This window comes from Phoxinus phoxinus (assembly GCF_949152265.1).
Source record: "Phoxinus phoxinus genome assembly, chromosome: 16".
NCBI classification, from domain to species: domain Eukaryota; kingdom Metazoa; phylum Chordata; class Actinopteri; order Cypriniformes; family Leuciscidae; genus Phoxinus; species Phoxinus phoxinus.
The window spans coordinates 29,276,754-29,295,574 of NC_136891.1; the positions used below are offsets into that span (position 1 = coordinate 29,276,754).

Consider the following 18,821-nt stretch of genomic DNA (forward strand, 5'->3'; position numbering starts at 1 on the left):
TCCTAGCCTATTTCCAGGCAGTTACCATGGTTACAGAGAGAGAAAGAGAGGGGGAGAGGAAGAAAGAGAGAGAGATCTAATACAAATTTCAGAGAAACTTTGTCACCAACAACAAAAAAAAAGAGAATGATGCTGCATTTAAAATGAGTATTTTCTAAGAAACGCCGCTGCCAGAGCGTGCAAAACAAAAGCCTGGCTGTCTGCATAATGCATCATATTGCTATTAACAGCTCATATGATCTTATTGCATCAGCTTCCTTCTAACTTACAGTTTATTCACAAACTGTACGCCCGGTACACAGAGATACAGAAATGTCACGACCGCCCTGCAGTTTCTGTAATGCGTAACCATTCCTGATGACCTCATCGAAAGCCATGGGTCCCTCCGGTCACCCTGAACCCTCCACAGTCCGTTTCTCATTTCTCACCATCGAACAACAAAAAACAAAAGGACAGGATGACAGCATCTCATCCGATGGCCTCTAAACAATACCCTCAGTCCCTTTCTCAACCTCCTGAACACTTAACACTGGCCAGAGAAGCCACAACACACAATACTTCACCAAATGAGAGAGGAATGACATCATGGAGATTGAATGAGTTTGATTCAAGTGTCTCCAACCTCAAGCACATGGCGTGCCAACAACTGAACTGCGCAGGTAACATGTAAGCATAATTTGCACGATACTTGTTATTCTAGGCTGTAATACACCACCTCCCAAATGTCCTTTATCTGAAGATATTGGCTTGACTTATTTTGCTAATATTATTTTAGTTTAGGCTACTATTAACGTAAAGAATTACAGTTCACTTATTTTTGAAGAAATATTTGATGCATGCTGTTGTGTTTATCAGAGTATTATTATTATTTTTAAATCAGCATCACATCCAATGATCCACACCAGATTCCTTTGTTTGAGAGAGCAAGCGTTTGCACAGATGAAGAGCCAGCTTAACCTCTATCGCCCTCTTCTGGTTTAAAGAAGCATTATATCCTCATAACATTAAAAGGGATAGTTCACCCAAAAATGAAAGTTGTTCCAAAACTGTACCAGTTTGTTATGGAAGTACTATGGAAAATACTATGGAAGTCAATGGCTACCATCAACTGTCTGGGTTGCCAACATTTTTCTAAATATCCTTTGTGTTCAGCAGAAGAAAGAAATTCATTCAAGTCTGGAACAACTTGAGAGTGAGTGAATGATGACAATTTAAATTTTTAGCTGAACTATCCCCTTAAATTAATATTTCGAGTTCAGGACAAGCTAAACCCAATCGGTGGCATAAAGTTGATTCTAATGTACGCTGTATTCATTCATATAAACACTATATCACATTGGTTTAAAGTAGTATACGAAACAAAGAAACAAGAACACTGAAGTCATGCTAAAATAGGCTTACAATACACATTACAATATTATATGTAGGCTTACAATAATAAATGCTTATAGAGCAAGTGTTCTGTTGCATTTAATGTTACACACTTTAACCGAAAGAGCATGTTCAGTCACTGCAGAACACCAGCCTTAGAATTCATTATATTAAATAAGATGGCAGATGTTCATTTGTTATGGTTATATTGTATATATTCTTTTTTTTCCATGTATATATTTTTTTTCTAAATGTAATTTATCAAAAAAAAAAAAAAAAGTTTTAGAATTAAGAAAGTTTGCGAACAACATTCTGGTTCATAAAACCCCCGCTGAACTGAAGAGCAGAGACAGCACAGACAGTCTGAAGCATGTTTACCGGTTCGATTTATTTCAAGATGCGACCTTCACCTGTGTATTCCCGTTCCCAACAGCTTAAGAAATCAGACATCTTATTTACAGCACATAGTACAGAAACTCATCATTGAACTCGGAAGAAAAAACAAATAATACACCACTTTACTGTTAAACAAAAAGATTTGCAGAAACTCACTTAAAGATCTTGAACATCCAAATGTGTCTTTACCCTGCTCAAGATTTCCTCGGTATATTCGTAATCAGTGATAACCAGTCGGGATTGTGCAAAAACCTGGGTGGAGGGTGTGTTGGGGGCCACGAAGTAAACAAAGTGTGATATCTAGAAGGAATTCATACTGTGTAACAATACGGCCTAAATTAAGTACAGGGATGAAAAACTAGTGGTAGGAACAAGGGACCTAACTAAAAAGAAGCAGAGTGTGTTGACTGCCCTCATCGTGATTTCATGATTTCTGCAGCATATTGACAAGATCATACAGACCATCAGATTTCAGGTTGCATTCGCAAGCCTTTTAAAACTCATTCGTGTTTCTAAACTCGTAATTGCATGTGTGAGCGGTCTCGTTGCCAAAAAGTCAAGTAAAACGCAAACAATTCAACTCTAAGGCATCATGTGAACTAAAAATACATAAATCAAGCTCAGAGAAAGAGCGTCTTTCCCACACTTACAACAAAAACTATGAAGCGGATCTCTGAAAACCCTGGATAAATTACCATACAAAGTTAGATAAAGATACACAACAGAGCAAAGAAACACAAGAATACTGTAGTCATGATTAAAATGTTTGTACTCACAATCACATACACTCAAGTCCATTTGTTTCGGTCTCTTTTCGAGCGATGATTTTCGAGCGCTGTGTTAAAGGAAGCGGATTACAAACAGCATTTTTCTTGTGAGGCCGCACATACACACAGATCGACCCGTGTTTGTCCATAAACGCAAGGTCGACATGCAAGGCATATGTAAAATACATCCCCCGATTTCAAATCAATACATTATAACACTTTTTAGGGCAGACAATAAAAAAAAATTAAAAAAAAAGAGGGAACATCTTTTTTTTGCATAATAGGGGTTAAAATGAAAAAGTACACAAAGTGAATGCAACAAAATAAAAACCTAAATTTAAAAATGATAAAATTAGCTTTGTATGTAACTTACAGCCACTTTGCTTTCACATTCTTAAGGGCCGACACCTAATCGAGAGGAATTAGGCAAACCCCACAGAGAATTCTGGGATGGTTAGAGGAAGAAGAAGAAAAAAAAGTGACATTCCAAGAGATCTCATTTGTTCCTTTTACATCCTCTCTCTTTAAAATCCCTGGGATAAGATGCCGGGTTCCCAAAACGTGTTTGCAGACACACTCTGTTTGCTGGCTTGTTTAGACTTGATTTCTGAAGAACTGTCTGCATGTGTCACGGCCAACAGTTGTGTTTTACACCCACCGGGCTTTAATCGTGTCCCTGCTATTGCATATCCTGCCGCAGACTCACGGGTACATGCAACGCAGCATGCTTGTGCAGTTGAGCGCAGGGTCTCAGAACCGTTTGCATGGGGCAGAAATGGCCCATGGTCACTGTGGAGAATAGGTCATACGGTTACCATGTTCAGGTTTTATGGGCACATATGAGCATGGGCGGCCGGGGAGGGGTGCTTTTAGGCAGAATGAGGGGGTTTCTGGGCCAAACTATAGCTAACCCCAGTGTTTGGATCGGGGTGGACGAGATAATGGGGACTGTGATTATACGAGTCAGTCATAATGAAAGGGGTTCATGAGGTGCCCTGTCTCTTTTGCTGCTGCGCTCGGATCACCTCCAGTTGCTTCTTGCACTGCTGGTAGTAGGTGGACAGACTCTTGTTCTCCTCTAGGAGCTTCTTGTGCTCCTGAGCGAGGCGACATGCGTTCTGCTGATCCTTCTCGTCCTGGTCCAGTTCTGCTATCAGCTCTTTCCTGTAGAGATGAACAACAGACATCAGAAGAGGAGGGAAAACAAAACATGGATCATATTAGGGATATCAAAAGTACCAGTAGTTTGGAGTCCAGGGCGTTTTCACATTTGGCTCATTCGGAGCATTTGTTTTGGAATCTGCCACGGTTTGACCCTTAATTAAGGTTCGTTTAGAAATGTGTAACTACGGTAATAGTTTGAATAACAACAGTTATGGACATATTACATTGTTATGCTTTTCAATGCCTGTTCCTATTGACTTTATTTTTGTACTATATAATATAATACAGCAGCTTTATCTTTATTGTACATGATATCTTTGTATATATTTTTAAATGTCTACTTGAACAGATGATACTCCTGTTAGGTGTGTGTATTTGTATCTTTGTTCTATTGTTTTTAGGTTATTTTTACCAACCCTGTTTTCTTTTTGTATTTGTTTAATTAAAAGGATAGTCCAACCAAAGAGTTTCAGCCCTTGACTTCCATTGTATGGTCAAAAATATAATGGAAACCGAAACTGTTCTTCAAAATATCTTCTTTTGTGCTCTGCAGAAGAAAGTCTGTCATAGAGATTTAGAACAACATAACCGAGTAATTTTTGGGTTAACCATCCCTTTAATTACTTCAAATTGTTTTTATTACTTTTTCAGACAGAGCAAAATCGAATAGCATACGTACAACTTACAAACAGAATACAAGTACATTATTTACATAAATTATCTTAATTCATAAATTATTTATAAGTACAAGTTTTTTATTTGTGTAGGCCGTCAGTTATTGTTAAATGACCTTATTGTCGTCTCATCTTGGTCATGATGAAAACGCTTCAAGAGCTCGAAAAAGCTTCTTTTTTTTCCATCAGATTTCAAGGATTGTGAAATGTCAGTTTGATGGTATGGAAACCCTTGTGTTATTGTAGTATTATTTACCATTATAGTTTATATTTTGAATTAGCTTTTAATTTTTGTATTTTCAATTTTCACTTTTATGTTTAATTTTTAGTCATTTTGTCATGTGCTTTTGTCATTTTTATTAGTTTTTCATATTACTATTTATTTTGGTTCAGATTTAGTCTTTCTTTCTAGTTAATGATATTAGTGCGTACACTAATACAACTTACAACTTATTTCAGTTAGATGCCAAGGCAAAATTTCGAATTGTCGTTAGTTTATGTTTTCATCTAATATTTTTTTTCCAGATTTTATCCAATTAATAAAGATTAATAAGCCACCCTAGTTCCTAATGTACATACTGATGATTTGATTCAGATTCCTCAGACTTACTTCCTCTGTATGAGAAGAGCGATCTCAGTCTGCACCTTCAGGTACTCCTGTGCCATCTTACAGTGCTGCTCAAACACTGCCATTGATTCTTTGGAGTTTGGACAGGGGGCTAGAGGCTGCAAACAAACACAGATTCATTCATCAAATGTCACCTTTTGGCTAATTAATCTGAAATGCCAAAGTGATATTTATACCAGTCGTGGTCTGAACGCCAAAAATATCAAAATGTCTCGCTCTCAATTTGCTGCCATGTATTTATAACTGAATTACACCATATAAATAGCATAAAAAGGCTGGTAAAACTGTAACCCAGACTTGATTTAATTAGAGGGCTGTTTTTACATCTTGCGAACCTTTTCTGAGAGGAGTGATACCACAGCACCCTGGAAACGAACCCATCCACACCACAGATATAGACTAAACAGTTTCCATGCACGTGCAGTCATACTTCATTGTATTCAATCATTTCAGCTTATTTTTGGTGGACAAAATATTCATATATCGTATTGGTCACATGTGAAGTGTGTACCTGTAACTGATGGTCCAGGGTCAGGTAGGCCATGGGGATGGAGTTATCTGAGCCATTGGTGTCTACAAGAATGAGGAAAACCGTTTTAAGCAAACATCCAAAAACCATGAATTGAGGACAGCAGATCTAAACTATTCCGTTTGTATTTATTCACTGGTTATTTATATTATTTTGATATGAAGAGTGAAGAATCTGTAATGCTGTTATAGGAAACTGTGGTAATCGGCAGAAAGAGAGTGAGAGTTGAGCAATAAATAGCCCAGTCTCATCTCAGTCCAGGACTGCGACTGTCAGACAGAAAAGCGTCCTAAATCATTGATGCCCCTTACGTAATGTCTGCAGCTCTGCCTGAGCCGTTTACTGTGACTGATATAGATTTACAAACACACTGAGGACGTGAACTTTGAGGTCACACAGAGGGAACATCAAGTCTTCAGAAATATCTTCACAAAATGTCACAATCTGCAATAATGTAATTCCAAACATGTACAGGAGGCTCATAAAAATTCATCAACTATTATCCCAGCTTATTGGGTTATTATACATTTAGGGTGTACTCACACTAGGCACAGTTGCCTTGTATCGTGTCCTGGCACGATCGCTCCCCCTTAACGTTCTAGGCCGGAGCACGCTTACGTCATTTACGATGCAACTTTTTGTTTTGAAGAAAACAAAGAAAAGCTCTTTCGCTAATAGACTGCCTACTAGATTTATAATTTATGCAGAGCAGTGATTTTTACTTGATTGTGCTGCACGTATCAGAAGATTATTACAGAGGCAGCTGACGTTGATGGAGGAATTTACAGCCAACTATAATTCCTGGTCAAAAATAAGGTGAGAACCAGACCCGTTATGAACCTAAATATACTCCGGCGCAGTTAGCGATCACACTACATGGGTACCAGGCCCGAGCCCAACTGAACCATGCCAGAGCCCACCTCTTCCAAGCAGGCCTGGGACGGTTCAGCGAACCACATCTGGGCACGGTATGATCACACTAGTCAAACGTGCTCGGACACGGTTCAGGTATGTGAGTGTGCATTTACACCGGTACAATTCTTACAGGAACTCGTGTGTGAGCATGAGTGTGTGATGGTTAGAAGGAAAACTTTACCTGTCCTGTCTGGCGTAATCATCCTCACACTGGGGCTGGATGATCTGCTGTTGTTTCTGCTATCCTGTGATTGGTCAAACAATATGCCAATTATAAACTTGATAATAAAAGCTCAATTTTGGAATACTGTCGACTCCAAATCAAGAGCACCCACCAAGAGCACTACAGTTCCTCTCATAAAGGGAAAGTATTACCCTAATATGACCTATTACCTCACCTTAAAGAAAGTATATAGCCGTTTACAATCACATTATCATGAGTGCAACATCCTTACAAATCCTTTATGAGAGGAACTGTAGCATCTCCCTCCTGCACTGGGAGGACAATAGTTTATCTAATAAAATGAAGATGGCATAAGATCTGTTTTATAATAGGAAACTAAGGTGTTATCGGTCTAGATTCAACCAAAAGTTTATTCAGCAAGGCTGCATTGAACTGATTAAAAGTGATCAAATAATGTTATTAAAGATTTCTATTTTTTTTACTTTCCATTTATCAGATAATTCTGAAAAAAAAAAAAAGCCAGGTGCTGAATAAACTTTTGGTTGAATCTAGACTGACAACACCTCAGTTTCCTATAATAAAACAGATCTTATGCCCTCTTTATTTTATTTGATAAACTATTGTGTCCTCCCAGTACATAAGATGTGAGAGCTCTTATTTCACATATTTTTGTTACTTGGCAGTATAAAATGCAATTGTGAATATTGTTTGTCACACCTAAACTCTTCCCAGTTCCTTACACATCGCACCACTGAAAGTGTGAAATTGAAGCATCTTACCTGACTGGACTCCGTACCAATGGCAGAAAGATCCTGCACTGATCTGCGTCTATGAGGCTCACAGGTCGCTGCAAAAAGAGACGGGACATAGAGAAAGGAGAGAAAAGAGAAAATCTGATAAGTCTTATTGGTAGTGCATGAGCTCTCGTCCAACGGTTGGAGCAAGAGGGTTGTGACACCCAGACAGCTGCACTGATTAAATCCCCAACTCACTACCATGACAGCATCTCCTCTAACGTGGCCGTCACGTCACGAGGCCATCGCAACTCACACACACTACACCAAAAACAGTAGACCACACCTACAGAATAACACAGGCAGTTCGGCCTGCATTGATTGGACAGCTCCTATCATGGTTTGATGAATGTTTTTTTGGTTTTGTGAGTTGATTAGTGTGTATTTATGGAAAATGAAGCTGCAATGATGATAGGAGCTGTACTCTTTTAAAAGATTACACACGTTTACTAAAGAAAGCCTACTCACAAACACTCACACAAATCACTTTATAGGCAGACTATAATTCAGGTAAAGCATCTAGAACAGCACCAGCAGAAATGAAATGCAACCATTACCGATAGACTGGGACTTACTAAATATAATTTACTATGTGTTACTATACACAATGCAAATGATTAGGTGTAATATTCCAGGTTAATACAAATTAAGCTCTATGAACTTTATCTGTGGCAGACAATAGAAAACATACACTTGTCTTAAAGTCTGTAATGAAATAATAAAGCAAATAAAATGTAAAATAGAAACTGTTCACTGTTTTGAAAGTACAGTCTAACAATTTAAATGAACAGGTGTGACAGAATTGCTAACTACCCTTTGGTCTATGCAAAGTCGCATTCAAACTTTTACCTCATGTTATGCCTAACTAAAAAGTAAACCGATTAGTTTCACTTGAAATTCCTCTGAGGATATATGGAAGGAATGTGACATAACTATTTGTAAAGCAAAACTCCAAACAAAGCAGTTATGTTGACAAGTAGCCCTACCTCAATTTTATTCAAATTCATGCAAGTACTTTCAAATAAATAAATAAATAGTAAACAAATACATTAATAAAAAAAAAATAATAAAAAAATCTGCCATCTTCTACAAGGCTTCTATTGTAAGTTCATCACTGTAAATGCATTTTAAAACCTAAAGGACGAGTCAAAATGATTGTCTGTAGTCATCAGCTGCATGCCACAGATACGGTTCATAGATCCTAATTTGCATTCAACAAATAATATTCCTTTAATGTCTATGTAATCTCTTTTATACCACAAAATCAGCCTATTCAAGCAAACAAAAAAAGTGTTACGGTAGAAAAAAACAATAATAATACTCTGATGAATATGGCCCTAACTCTTTTTATTATTAATGATAATTACTGATGAGGTCAATTCCATGTCAAAATGATTATGAGAATAATAAAAATGATTGACAGGTTAACAGCATGCATGCAGGAGGGATACAATTCAAATGCCAATCAGATTTTCTCATTGTTACACCAAATTAATAACCTCTTCATCATGCAAGTCCAGCTTTGAACTTTTTTCCCCCCACTCCGTAAATCCTTCAATGTCTCCATTTCTTTCAGCATTATTAGAGATGATGATAATAATAGCGATGACCCTAAATGTGAAGGAGATTTATCGCAACCACTGAATTAATGAACAAGTTAATGAACTTGTGTGTATGGAGGAGGGAAGATCAAAAAGCTGAGCATTTGGCGACATCCTTTCTGCAGGCGAAACAAGGACGAGCTAGTGTACGACCACTGAGAGAGAGAGTGAGAGAGAGAGGGAGAGAGACACACAAACACACATGCTGGCAGATCTTCTTTCACCTGCTACAAAGCCAAACAGGAAGACTGAGGGATGGCATATCAATCCACATCCCCATCTCCACCCTCATAAAAGGTGCCTCTAATGGTCAGAGGCAGATATGAGGATGGGCGTGGAAATCATTGCTTGCAGGACACCATAATCAAAAAAGCAAAGAGAGATGAGCAGGAGAGAGAAAGAAGAGATTGTAATGGATGTTACTCCAGGATCACAAACCACCATCAAATCTGACATTTTGGGGGGTAAAACTAGCTGAAAATATAACCCCGAAATAAGATTAATAAACTAGATTTAAAATAAGGACAGAGTGAATCAAACACTGATCAAATAATCATCTAGAGCAGGGGTCACCAACCTTTTTTATGCAAGTCATTTTTTAAGTTGTTCATTACTGGACTATTTCCCAGCATGCACCACAGCATGAACAAATCAAGCCACACTTCCTAACCAATGAATTTGTTTTATTTTTCTAGTCATTTGTGAAGACTGCATGTGGACCTTTAAAAAATAATAATAATATATATATATTTTTTTTTTTACCAAGAATAACTAGAAGCAAAATATATTGGCTATAGAAAATTTCCTTGCCCTTTTAAAATGGTTAATTTCCATTACTTGTCCTGACACTTCTGAATGTTCCTGATATTTCCAGCTTATCCAGGACCAGATGAGGATCTTACATTGTTCTTAAAATCTCTTTAAAAAGAAAGTCAGGATGACGGGGGGTATATGACATTCAGGAGTAACAACCAATGCGTGCTTGTGCGTCACAGTGACGCCCTTCTCTGATTAGGAGCTGTTTGCTGGGAGCGCCTGGACTCCCGGTACCTGTGATGATGATCTTGGGAATGTCCAGAATGGTGCCATGTGATGCCGTTTTACGGTGACCTCGCTTATATTGTGGACGTGCTGCAAAAACACACATACAGACACGCGCATGTAGCGACGAACACAGGCATGCAGACAATGTGTGTACTGAGACAGAGAAAGAGAGAAAGAGTGTGGTGCGGACATCAAAGCAGGCTGGGTAAGGGACGTCACTCCAATCTTCAGCTGCATTAAGACATCCATGCAACATATATACACACACATACGGTACATACAAGTAGCACATACATCCGTGCAGTGGCAGGAAGCCTGATGAACTAGTGACTGCAGAAGGACAGATCAAAGGAGGGATGGAGATGCCATGCAGCTCTTTGTGTCTGATGTGTGTTTGGGCGCACTGACTGAGGTCAGCGGTACACTGGGAACTAGTGTACACACTATTCAGCCAGTGCAAGTATAGAAAAGTGAGGTCAATGTCTATAAAAGTGACATTGTTAGTGGTGTATATTTTTTGTTAACATATCAACCTGAGGAGAAAATTGATTATAGGAATAGAAAAGTGTGGGGTTTACAAATATATCAAGTGTTGAGAGGTGTTGAGAAAGCATGTTACCTGCGGGAGCAAAGGGTAATCTGTGCTCCAGTTCGGAGAGATCGGCACTCATTCGTTTGCTGTCGGATGAAGCCAGACAATGTGACCTGCCAGAAAGACTCTCTACGCTGCTGCCTCTGGAGAGGGGGTGGCCAGGCCTTAAGGGGTCGCCCTGAAACGCACACAAATACGGATTCCCCTTTTGAGCTTTCTTAGAGGACACAGTCTTTGTGTGGTGGTGTAGACTGTTGATGCGTTACCTTTGGTTTATATGGGAACTTGATGGTGTCGTTGCTGCCAGGGGAGTTGGTGTGCTCCATGTTGATGTCGTTCTTGTTGCTGCTGGTACATGTGTAGTCTATATATGAGCCTGGATTAAAGAGATATGGCATTTTAATGTGAATTCAGAACACATTTACACATACACTGCTGTTCAAAATTTTGGGCTCTGTAAATTTCTAATGTTTTTGTAAGAAGTCTCTTATACTCAAGGCTGCATCAAAAATACAGTAAAAACTATAATAGTGTGACATTTTTTCTTATTATAAGAAAACATTTCTTATCATCAGAGTTAAAACAGTTTAATATTTTTGCGAAAACTGTGATACTTTTTCTTAGGTTTATTTGATGAATAGAAAGTTCAAATGAACGGCATTTATTTGAAATAGTCAAGGTTTTCACATTGTTAGAAAAGATTTCGGTCACTTTTGATCACTTTAATGCATTCTTACTGAATAAATGTAATAATTTCTTTCAAAAAAACGACAACAAAAAAACCTTACTGACCCCTAAACTTTTGAACGGTATTTTAACTGTCTGGAAGAATTGTATCTAAACCATTTGTTTCCCATCCACACCATAAGAAAATGATTTGAATAAAATAAAATGAACCAGCCATGAACAAGTATTTATTATTCAAGCCTATTTTGTTATTCTGTACCTGTGCTGGCGGCAGAGTTACTCTGGCCCTCATCTGAATACTGATATGGGTACTGAAGAGGCTCTTCTGATCCTGGGAAATACTAGAGGGGGGAGAGAGGGATCAGATTGAAGAGGCAGATTTAGATGCAAAAGAAGACAGCCCGGAACATTGGAATAATTTGCCAGGCATGCTGGCGGTGTGGCGTTACCCTCATGAGGTGGCTCATAATCTTCACGATCTCCTCCATGGAAGGCCGCTGCGATGGGTCTTTGGACCAGCAACGATTCATCAGACTCTCTATGGGCTTCGGTAAGTTCTTAATGAGAGGTGGTCGCGTGCCTACAGAAAGAGAGATGACAGAAGCTTCTAATCTTGAACCTAGACGATCTCAGCAGATTCTCATCATGATGAGAAGTCTTGAATGGGGCACAAACAAGCGCACAAAACTCACCGCGGTGCACAGCCCACATGATGCGGAAAGCAGGGCCACCAATTTCATCGAAGGGCTTCCGCCGTGTGATCACCTCCCAGAGAATGATACCCCAACTGAACACGTCACACTTCTCACTGTAGTTACTGCCTGCAACACACACATACAGAGAGTAATCACCTACATGTAACAATTTGCTGAATAAGGTCCTCATTCTGGTTATATGATCCAAAGCTATTGTACAAAATTCTGTGAAAAATATTATTGTATTAAAGTTTTTATAATACTTAAGGAATTGACATGGACGTGTTAACTTGTGAATTACGCTACCGTTCAAGTTTGTTCAAATGAATACTTTTATTCAGCATTCAGCTATTTTATTCAGACAAATTAAATTGCTCAAAGGTGACACGAAAGATTTATAATGTTACAAAAGATTTCAATTTCAAATAAATGCTGTTCTTTTGAAAACTGTATTCATCAAATAATTCTGAAAAAATTCTGAGCAGCACAACCGTTATGACAATAATAAAAATAAATGTTTCTTGACCAGCAAATGATCATATTAGAATGATTTATGAAGGATCATGTGACACTGAAGACTGGAGTAATGATGCTGAAAATTCAGCTTTGCCATCAAATAAAAAGAACAGTTATGTTAAATTGTACTAATAATTCTCAATACAAACATGTACTACCATTTTACTGTACTTTTGATCAAATAAATGCAGCCTTATTGAGCATAAGAGACTTCCTTCAAATGTTTTTTTTTTTTTTATCTTACAAACCCTTAACCTTTGAATGGAAGTTTGTGATATAAACTTCTAAACATTTGATAGACAGAACATAGCACTAAAACACAAATAATAAATGTGTCCCTTTTAAATAAAAAATACAATTCTTCTAGTATAATTTAAGGAAATTTGAATTATCTGTCCAAAAACACAAGGTGTGCACCAATACTAAAAGGAAATATTTTATATAGTTTTCTTTTATTGTTAGTTTTGTGTGGTGGATAAACAATTAAAAGTCCTTATTATATATGACATATCATTTTTATATAATTATAGATGTTTAATACAGTAAAATATAGACCTAAATTAATTTGGTAAATACTTAATTCTTCTACATTATGGTTGATATTTGCGTCGAGCTCCCCAAAATAACAACATGGAAGCAAACGGTACCAGACACCATAAAAAAAATGAAAGCCATTTCCCAAAAGCTCATTTTCTGCCATCCAGGGTTGTGGAGCCTTTATCTTGTCACCCCTATTTTGAACAGATGAGCTAATTTCCACTCATGCTGCCCTGGAGAGCCTTAATTGCTGCTCTTATTATTCTTAAATTACAGCGCCTCGCACTAGTATGTCTTTACGCTGACTTGCTCTGGTCTTCTGATAATACTGTTGTCAGCGTGGCAAATGAGGAGCGCGGCATCTCCTCTGCTGCCAGTGCTAGTGGAGTAATAACATGGGATTTCTGATCCTCCCTAAACAAACAAGATAACAACCTGCTCCTAATTGATGTTTCCTCCGACCCCCCTGACAGCCAAGTGCCCCTGAATGTGTTTGGTAAAATTGAAACCCATTAGCGGTTGATTGCAAACGCATGCATTAAATTATAATGGTTTCATCCATCATATAGACCAGGAGCGTCCAGTGACTCTGGTTTTAGGGAAATATTTGTACGAGGGTTAGTGAAGCGGCATATGAGAAGACAAGTAATAAGAAACACTGGTAAAAAGGATGAAAAGAAGAATCGGAAGTCAGTTTTGATCTTCTGATGCAATCAAAAACAAGCCAATGATAAGCCAGTGACCGTTCAAACATGAACAAAAGTTCTTGGACAGCTCCTGAAACTTGCCTTCAAACACCTCTGGGGCCATCCAGGCTGCGCTTCCCTTGTTGTTAGTCATGTGTGTCTGGATGTCACATGCTGTCCCGAAGTCACAGATCTTCAGTACAGTACCTCCAGCAACCAGAAGCAGACTATGAGGAAAAAAAAAAATACAAAATAGATTAACAGAGATGTCTCCAAGAAGAAAAACAAAGCAAATTCATTTTACAGAAAAATTTTTTAGGCATCATGGGAGTATAACGGCAAGATTGCATTACCAAATTAGTGTTTTAGTCAGTTAAGCATTCCCATTCATTGTGCAATAAAGTGCACAACCTGATTACTGGTACTAAAATTTTATTGCACTGTAAATAATATTGTTGGCTTTTGCATTATAAATTGCTTGCGATGTCCCCTCATTTGTAAGTTGCTTTGAATAACTTGCATTAAAGTAATTTCATGTGACTAATTAGTTTGAAGCCACAGGAAAATGATTGCTTCATGGCACCAAAACAACATGTACATTCCCGACCCCATCCTGCAGTGTATGCCAACTTAAAAGATTGTATTCAGTTAGTCAGCAAGTAAATTCACAAGGTTTCAGGACAGAGACAAAGCCTTTTGAGTTAAACAGAACATTCACACTTCCATTCAAAATGTTGGGGATGTTTATGAAAGAAGTCTCGTATGCTCACAGTAAAACAGCAATATTGTGAAATCACAATAACTTTTTATATATATATATATATTTTTAAATGCAATTTATTCCAGTGATGGCAAAGCTGAATTTTCAGCAGCCATTGCTAGAGTCTTCAGTGTCAAGATTCTTTAGAAATCGTTCTAATATGCTAATTTGCAGCACAAGTTTTTCTTATTTTTATTTAGTATCAATGTTGAAAACAGTTGTGCTGCTTAATATTTTTGTGGAAACAGTGATGCAGTTTTATCAGGATTCTTTAATGAATAGAAAGTTGAAAAAAAAAGTTTTTTTCTGTCACTTTTGATCAATTTAATGCATCCCTGATGAATAAAAGTATTAATTTCTTTCAAAAAATAAAATGGTAGTGAATGACAGAGTACATCTTGAAGGTTGAAGACAAGAGAAAGTGTGTGTGTGTCTTAATACTCAAATCAAGAATTCCATCATGAGAACATTAGCAGAGCACATATTTTAAAAATACACTTCAGTTGGCAATATTTTGAGCAGAAATACAGGTATACACAGATGGTAGTTAACCAGTTACCAACTGTGCTTTAATCCAATTAAACACAGTTAAGGCACTTGTGAGAACTGTTCATGGGGGTTTGACCCCAACTTTAGTGAGCTGTAATTTATCAAAAGTTAGTAATAACCCAGTTCTTCCAGAGAACTTCATTCTGTGTGTCTGGGAGAGAAGCCAGCTGACCATTTCCATGGTGTGCTGCCAGGGATTTTTACAAACAGTGCCTCATAAATAACCAGCCCTGGCCTGGACAACACCACACGCTGCCATGTTGTAAGTAATGCAGGGCAAGACTCCGAACATACGTCCTCCGACACCTGGACTGGACAGCATTTATGAGCGATGGTAGTCCTGAATGATCCAGAAATGTTTTCACCATCATCAGTCAGAAAACACATGATGTATGATTTTACACCTGGTGTTAATCTCAGGTGATTAGATCGCAAATGGTCCGGCAAGACTCAATGTAACCAGGTAAGTTTAAAACCCTTATCTTTGAAATAAATGGTAAGGAAGAACTTATATGATAAGGACTAAATTTAAAAAGCACATGAATGAGAAAAGGGAATTCTCATGGGGGTTCAAGCGACATGAGGCAAGACAGTGTGATGAGAGAAATGATGGAGGAGCATACTTGGGAGGTTTGAGGTCCCTGTGAATGAGAGCCTTTGGTTTCATTCCGTGGAGATACGAGACCCCCTGAGAACACTGCAGGCACCAGCTCATGGCATGAGACGCAGTGTAGTGAGGGAGAGGCTCTGCACCGTGCAACACTGTCAACACAGAATACATTCATAAATGCAAGCAAACGTATATGAGATATCAATCATTTGCTCACTTGTGAAACAGATCATGTGCTTGGACACTGACTAGAACTTTAGCACTTGCTACTACCATAGGCCAGGGATTAGGAATACATTTTGAACTATTTTTGAAATGCAAAGTTCAATGGAATCAAAGAATGTGTAAAATTGCACTGCAAAAAATACTGCACCAGACAATCTGTTGTGTTATTCTGAGCATGTATGCACATTTGTATACACACTGAAGAAGAGTATTTTCACATTTCTGTAAATTAATTCTACAACAGAACAAAGAAAATATCTGATCTGTCCAAGTACAACAACTGGAGGTAAAGTATTAAAATGACAAATCTAATTTCATTTGATTTAATTCCATTTTATAACTGCAAACCCAATGCCAGCCTTAAAAATTCCTTAAAACTTGTAGGCAAAACTTTTAACAAGCCAAAGTGATTTTTCAGAGTGTGATTTGGCCTCACACCAGTAGTTTTAAAATAATTAGGCCTAAGTCAGAAATGTCTAGCGCAGCGGCCTTTTCAAAAAAGTGTTGCAAAGTTAAACTTATAATATAATTACTTACCATTATACAATGAACCCCCCTCTGCATATTCCATCACCAGACATACCTGCAGTAAAATCATTCATCTTGTTACATGTTTCTTATCAAAGGAACCAAAAAAAAAGAAGGTTGGATCATAGCAAGCAACACATCTGACTCAAGTTTCACGATCATGATCAAAATCCACTTAATAGCAACATGTAGAGACTTACAGGGTTACTGCAGGAACCATACAGCTTCACAATGTTGGGATGATTTACACGAGACAACTGGCGAAGCTGGATAGAGAGAATGGAGAAGATGGATTTTTAAAATAAATTAGACCAAATGTCGGTTTAATCAGTACATGCACGGTTTATGTTTCTGAATACAGTAGTTACTAACGTGAACAAATTAAACAATATGACAGTACCTCAACAATGAAGGCATTTCTCTCCGATTCACTTTCTATAGTCTTGATGGCCACATCTCTGCCTTTCCACTTGGCCTTGCACACAACACCAAACGCCCCTCTGCCCACCACCTACAAAACACATGTATGAGAACATCACATTCACAGCACCGAAAAAGAGTTTAAAACAAACCTAACATATACAACTCAGACACTGACACATTAAGTTACACAGACAGAACCACATCTAAAACAGTGCAAAAGTGTTTTATAAAAAAAAGAGGCAAGTAGAACACACTTTCTAGATCTTCAAACACACTGTGGCTTGACAAAAACAATGAAAAACATAAATAATGAAGTTAAAAATAGAGATTAGGTGTAGTGTGATACAATGTCATGTGTCCTAGTTATAGTACAGATATCAAGGGAATGTTTGCAGGACATTTCCACATTATTGCCAGCGTGTTTATTAACTTTATCACTTGCGTATCATGTCACTCACCTCTTCCACCTCAATATCAGCATATTCTATCTCCTCAAACGGGTACATAGGCGGTGTTTCCAGCATATCGGCGGAGGGCATTGACATCGCTAGCTCGCTAGCCAGCTAATCATTAAAACACAAACAACTGATTTTACAGTCTTAAAACTTCACAACCGAACCGTTTCAGAATAAAAACGGTAGCTGACGCACCCTTTCCTTCGACGCGGCCTGCATTACACAAATATAGGTGTATGTTAAGTCACTTTAAAAACTTGTTTAGCGGCTAACGAGCTAACCCGAGTGTCAATCTAATCCGTTAGCCAGGCGGCTAAGAGGTTCCGAGGCAGATTAAAGTATGTCAGACATGCCACACGCTAATAAATGTTGTCATGCAGATAGGGAATACGCCCTAGGGTCTCTGAGAAGTGCAGTTAAGGGTATCCCATCGACATAAAAGCGTTGGCTGTGTGTGTTAGCGTTAGGCCGCTTGCTGGCTCGCGCTGGTGCGGTCGATGGATCTCCCCTCCGCGCAGCGCTCACTCCACACCGCCGCTGCCGCTCCGCACATCGGCCTCTCTATGTGCCCGAAAATACCGCTCGATAAAACCTGCTTTACGTGTCCCGTTGACCAGGACAAAGCATCCGAGCCATCGGATGCGGGGCTAGAACTTTCCAGCTCTCTCCTCCATAGGCTCGTTTGTTTTTCTTGTTTTCTGTGGGGGTTGTTTAAGCTCCAGGAAGTGTGCGCTCTCTTGTATTGTGCCCCCTCTAGTCCATGCCAACTGAAATGTCTCCAAGATTGGAGTCAAGCAAGGCCTGCCAGAATAATTTCCAGTCGTTTTAACAGAGGATTCGTCTTGATTTTAATATTTATCTGGATGTGTATTGAGTAGCATCCTTACTGCACCAGGTAACTTAGTTGCATGGAGGCCAACCGAAAAGAAGTATCCTTATTTTTCTCTGAAGAATGAACAACTGTCATTTTATATATTAATCTGTTATACTAATCAGCATGTTTAAAGGTAAATGTCTGTTTGGGTTCAACTACTTCCATTTTTTTTCTTTTCCTGTCACTCAATAGTCAACACTGTCAGGTAGGCCTATTTATTCGTACAATTGGGATAAATATTTATTATAAATATTGACAAGATTATTAAAAATATCTAGAATTCACATCAATTAAGGAATTAATTTCCAAAATGATTTTCAGCTCTTATTGTCACCACATTCAAGATATTTTGCACATCACACATAGGCCAAATTAAATGTTAAAGCAATGGAAATTATCTAAAAATCCTAAAAAAAAATTATGTGACAGAGTTGATATTTCATGATTGTGACAGAAAATATAAAGAGCAATTGCCTGAAATTATATTAGAAATCTAAAACTCACCTGAGCCTGTGCGATGTTTGAACTCATAGAAAGTAAAATATGGGAAAAGAGCAATTAGGAAGAAGGCTGACTTAAATATGATCAGATTTTATACATATCTAATGGTGTTGTCA

General features: G+C 38.1%; 1 protein-coding gene across 4 annotated transcripts; it reads right to left on the reverse strand.

The window, feature by feature from the left end:
* Positions 1-1,740: 1,740 nt before the first annotated feature.
* On the reverse strand, positions 1,741-18,388 carry map3k7 (mitogen-activated protein kinase kinase kinase 7). Of its 4 annotated transcripts, none has more exons than XM_079639395.1 (17): positions 17,526-18,388; positions 17,334-17,438; positions 16,853-16,963; positions 16,653-16,718; positions 16,462-16,507; positions 15,713-15,851; positions 13,883-14,007; positions 12,039-12,167; positions 11,796-11,926; positions 11,606-11,687; positions 10,926-11,035; positions 10,687-10,837; positions 7,408-7,475; positions 6,626-6,689; positions 5,512-5,573; positions 4,983-5,098; positions 1,741-3,698 (listed from the first exon to the last, which is right to left on the reverse strand). In XM_079639395.1, the coding sequence occupies exons 1-17, from the start codon at positions 17,547-17,549 to the stop codon at positions 3,518-3,520; spliced, it is 1,710 nt and encodes a 569-aa protein (XP_079495521.1). In that variant the 5' UTR covers positions 17,550-18,388; the 3' UTR covers positions 1,741-3,517. The 4 variants fall into 4 exon arrangements, with proteins under 4 accessions (XP_079495521.1, XP_079495520.1, XP_079495519.1 ...); XM_079639394.1 differs by adding an exon at positions 10,074-10,154 and having other exon boundaries at positions 17,334-17,562; XM_079639393.1 differs by adding an exon at positions 10,074-10,154 and having other exon boundaries at positions 12,039-12,163; positions 13,879-14,007; positions 17,334-17,562.
* Positions 18,389-18,821: the final 433 nt, after the last annotated feature.

Bases quoted from the DNA above. Each gene is read 5' to 3' on its own strand.
- map3k7 (XM_079639394.1), bottom strand. From the start codon at position 17,420: ATGTCAATGCCCTCCGCCGATATGCTGGAAACACCGCCTATGTACCCG. The intron at 11,036-11,605 runs GTACAGAATAAC...TCTTTAATCCAG, and splicing joins TAACTCTGCCGCCAGCACAG to GCTCATATATAGACTACACA. The intron at 5,574-6,625 runs GTAAAGTTTTCC...TCATTCTTGTAG, and splicing joins GATTACGCCAGACAGGACAG to ACACCAATGGCTCAGATAAC.